This window comes from Apaloderma vittatum, unplaced genomic scaffold (assembly GCF_000703405.1).
Source record: "Apaloderma vittatum isolate BGI_N311 unplaced genomic scaffold, ASM70340v1 scaffold17399, whole genome shotgun sequence".
NCBI lineage: Eukaryota > Metazoa > Chordata > Aves > Trogoniformes > Trogonidae > Apaloderma > Apaloderma vittatum.
The window spans coordinates 2,751-6,526 of record NW_009737154.1 but is presented as its reverse complement, the minus strand read 5'-3'; the positions used below and the strand labels follow the sequence as shown (position 1 = coordinate 6,526).

General features: G+C 49.8%; 1 protein-coding gene across 1 annotated transcript in view; it reads right to left on the bottom strand.

Moving 5' to 3' along the window:
• The window catches only part of ARHGDIB (Rho GDP dissociation inhibitor (GDI) beta), a 4,972-nt gene extending 1,409 nt beyond the window's left edge, over positions 1-3,563 (bottom strand). Inside the window, exons 1-4 of the mRNA XM_009877241.1 lie at positions 3,376-3,563; positions 2,745-2,828; positions 1,804-1,880; positions 343-406 (exon numbers count right to left, since the gene is read on the bottom strand). Coding sequence (XP_009875543.1) covers positions 343-406; positions 1,804-1,880; positions 2,745-2,828; positions 3,376-3,553 — 403 coding nt within the window. The 5' untranslated portion in view covers positions 3,554-3,563. The remainder of the gene's footprint in view (positions 1-342; positions 407-1,803; positions 1,881-2,744; positions 2,829-3,375) is intronic.
• Positions 3,564-3,776: the final 213 nt, after the last annotated feature.

Sequence of the window (3,776 nt, the reverse complement as noted above, 5' to 3'; positions counted from 1 at the left end):
TCTACAGGGAGCAGTGGTGCAGGCGAAGAGCTTTGTATGGAGAGGAAGTTTGTGGCAAGCACTGTCTAAAGTGTCTCTGGGGATTCTGCTACTGCAGACAGTGGTGTAGCTATACAGATACCAGAGCTGGCTCGTATTGAGTTCACACAGGCACAGGAAACAGCTGGTCTAGGTGATGCAGAGCACATGCTAATACACTCTGCTGAGATGTCTCACCTCCTGCATGGCGGTGCAGGAGGTACCTGGGGGCTAAGGGAGGCTCTGTCCCAGCCCAGAGTTGCAGGAACACTTCTCCAAGCAGAGGGAACATTGTTGTGCAAGACACAAAGGTATCTTACTCACCCTTCACCCCTGTCCGGTAGGTGTGCTGCACATATTTCAGTCCCGACACAATGTCCCTGTTTACCTGCAAGAAGTGACCAGAAGTAAGTGTCAAGGGAAGGGTTTTGGTTCTGTTTCTGCTGGTTTTCTCTCTCCTTAGAGACATATCCATCTTGGCTCCCTACACCAATGCTTTCAAAGGCTCGGCACAGGATACATTGTGGAGAGTCTTAATATGGCTTCTCTATAGACACCTGGAGGAGACCTACAGCATCATCTGTGCATCTCCTGCTCTATCTCATTCTTTCCCTGACTTTGACTTCCCAGGATGGGCTGATGACGAGAAAGAAGAGTGAAGCAGGAAGTCCCTAGTTAATAATTTTCAAAGTGAAAACTGGACATGGGTGACTAGAGCCATCCCTTCAGCACAAACAGGCAGGAAAGATTAGCTGAGCACTCCCAGCTGCCCTCTAAGCTCCATGGGGAGCTGGCAAGTTTCTCGTCAAGAGACAGAGGGACACAGTTTTGTTCATAATCTTTTCAGAAATCTCCCATGGATAGCTTGGATAAATCCCTTGCTGTCCCACTCCAGCATACACTGCCTCCCCATAGCACTACTCAAGCTGGAAACAAAACAGGCCTATCCTTTTACATCTCAGGGGGGAATTCACATGGTGCCAGCTCTTACCAGACTTGGGACTGAGAGAGGGAGTTAGAATAACTTGCTGGCTCCAGGCATCTCCTGTCAACAGGGCTCAGATATAGGTGGAAATATTCCATAACACAAAGGAGAGCTGGAGGTGTCTCTAGGGACAAAGTCATCTCTGAGACAGTAAGTGAGCCTCAGAGAAGGGAAATCTTTCCTACAGAACCCAAAACACTAAATGTCCATTTCTGGAGAACTATTCTCCACCACTTTTAGCCTTCACTGCCAAAGCCAGCTTTGTCTGCAGCAAACGTGCTGGATGCCACACTGCAGAGTGGCCAAGTTTCATTTTCAACTAGAAACAGAAGAAATGGCTGACACACTGGTAATAGGAGAAGGGAAGAAATGAGCCCATTAGGGTACATGGGGACCCAGAACAACTCAGGTATCTTCAGTCAAATGCTACAGTATTGAATCTTTTTTATGCATACATGAAGCCCAGCAACGTAGACAACAAGTATGTTGTCCACTTTGTATGAATCAAAGATTTTCTGATGGTTAAATATCCCAGCCAAACTCAGCCAAACTACCCATTCGGCTTCCAAATCACCTGTTGTGCACAGATGGACAGAAAGCAACTTCTACCAAGGGGTGGGCGAGCAGAAGCAATTCCCTGGAAATACCTGCCACCTTGTTGGGTAGAACATCTGAAGCTAGAGGAGCTTTACAAGGGCCCAGATTTGGGCCGGCATGCTTCGTGGCTCTAGTTATCTGATAGACTGCCGCTGACTGGCCTCAGCATCTCATGAGAAGCAAGAGGAAGGAAAACAACTCACTTTGAAGTGGATCTTAACTCTATATTCCACTCCTTCCTTTAATACGAAGGTCTCTTTCTTGAGTGCTTCAAGATCACCTGTAAGGAGAGGATCAAGCTGTTAGCTAGAGGTGTCACAGTGAGAAGAGACCGCACATGGTGGGATGGGGCTGGGATTAGTGTTGGAGGTGAGCATCCCTTTGAGGGACGGCACGCCTGCAAAACAAGTATGTAGAGGTCTGTGTAAGCAACTGCACTGTGGAAGCACATATGCCTGGGTGTACACAGGTGTCTGTGTCTAGATCCATGAAGACACAGCCTAAACACACACAGAGGGCTGGGCACATGTACCCAAAGATACTTATGCACAGACTCCTTGCTGGACATCTGCAGGAGCGTGTGCATGTTGCACCGATGCCCAGCTCTGTCTCAGGTGAACAGAGCATGTTTTGCGGCTCCTGCCCAGCTTGCGAGGCTGCTGGGGCTCCCGGGGCCCTGCGTGGTTTCAGCTGAACAGGAAGCCTCTCTGCTCCTCCGGGCCCAGCTTCCTCTCTCTGCAGAAAAGCCCATATAAGGTGAAGCCTACTTCTCTCCCCATGTCCCCAGGAGCCAGAACTGCAGTATTGCTCGATTCTGAAGTTTCAGAACAGCCTGTTACCCGAATGCATGCACATCCCTTGTGTGCTTGAGGCCCCACTGAAAGGAAGTAAGAAGAGAAAGCAGGAGAAAACCAGGAGCTTCTAGAGCAGTCTAGATGAAGGAAAAAGTACTCCTCATTTTCCTGTTACACCTCCTTTTATTTTTTCCATGTGTATATCTTAAAATAAGAAACAAAGCAAAGATGTCCCCAGAGTTCCTCTAAAGCCCACTGTAGCATCCCAGGGACAAAATCCCTTTCAATCTGAAGCATGACACGGCCTTTGCTTCTTCCTCTTCATGCCCAAGGACAGAGTATGTGCCTACCTGTAAGGTCCATAGTGATTGGTCCTGGAGCACAGTCACATACGAGGGTGAGTCGGGTGACCACCACATTGGGAGCTGTTGGGTCTGCAGGTAGGAAAATCAGGGGGACGCTGTTAGAAATGGAGTTGCTTTCCCACACAGAAACTGCACTTCATGAAACACCCAGTAATGTCAGGCTTCTCTTAGCACAACATGACTACACATTTAGCCAAGGTCCTCCAACACGGATCCCTCCAGCCTCCCTCCCAATACCTGGAGAAGGTCTTTCTACTACCAGAGGCTCCCTTTTAAGATCATTCTGAGCAGCAAGACCCCCTTTCAACATAGGCTGTTCCCCTCGTGTTTCTAATGCCTCAGAAGTACTCCATGGCCCACACCCCTCCCACCACAAGTCCCTTTCCAGTGCCAGCACTTCCCAGAAACCTTACACCGAATGCTCAGAGCATCTTCCCTGCTTTCTTTACATGCATCTCTCCACTTGCACTTGCCCAAACCCAGTCCTGCAGCAGAAGCAGTGTACGTGCCTGGTCAAACAAGCTCCCTCTTCTAAAAGGCCGCCTTGCCCCATCCCCACAGCACACTGTCGTGATGCATCTTCCCAGTCCCTTCCTGTCAGCATGCCTCAGCCTACCTACTACCACAGGTCCATCTCCCAGCAGGGACTTCTTGTACTTGGCAAGGCTTTCATCATCCTTGTCCAACTCCTGCAGCTCCTGCAGCGTTTTCTGGGGAGGAGGTTTGTAGTTGAGTTTCCCATCCAGCTCATCATCATCTTCCTCTACATGAGGTTCTTGGGTCTTCTCAGTCATGGTCGCCTGGTCTGGGTAACAGAGGAGGGAACAATCAATGGGATTGCTCCAGATGGGGGTAGTGTCTCCAGGGATGCTTGCTCTGGGCACGGCGTGGCTCAGTCCTCAGGGCAGGCAGGCACCTGCCCAGCACTGAACGCTGCGGGATCGCTACAGGCAAATGGCGACGGTGATCAGCTGCAATCCCAACACTGCTGTGCTGATATTCTGGCTCAAACGCAAT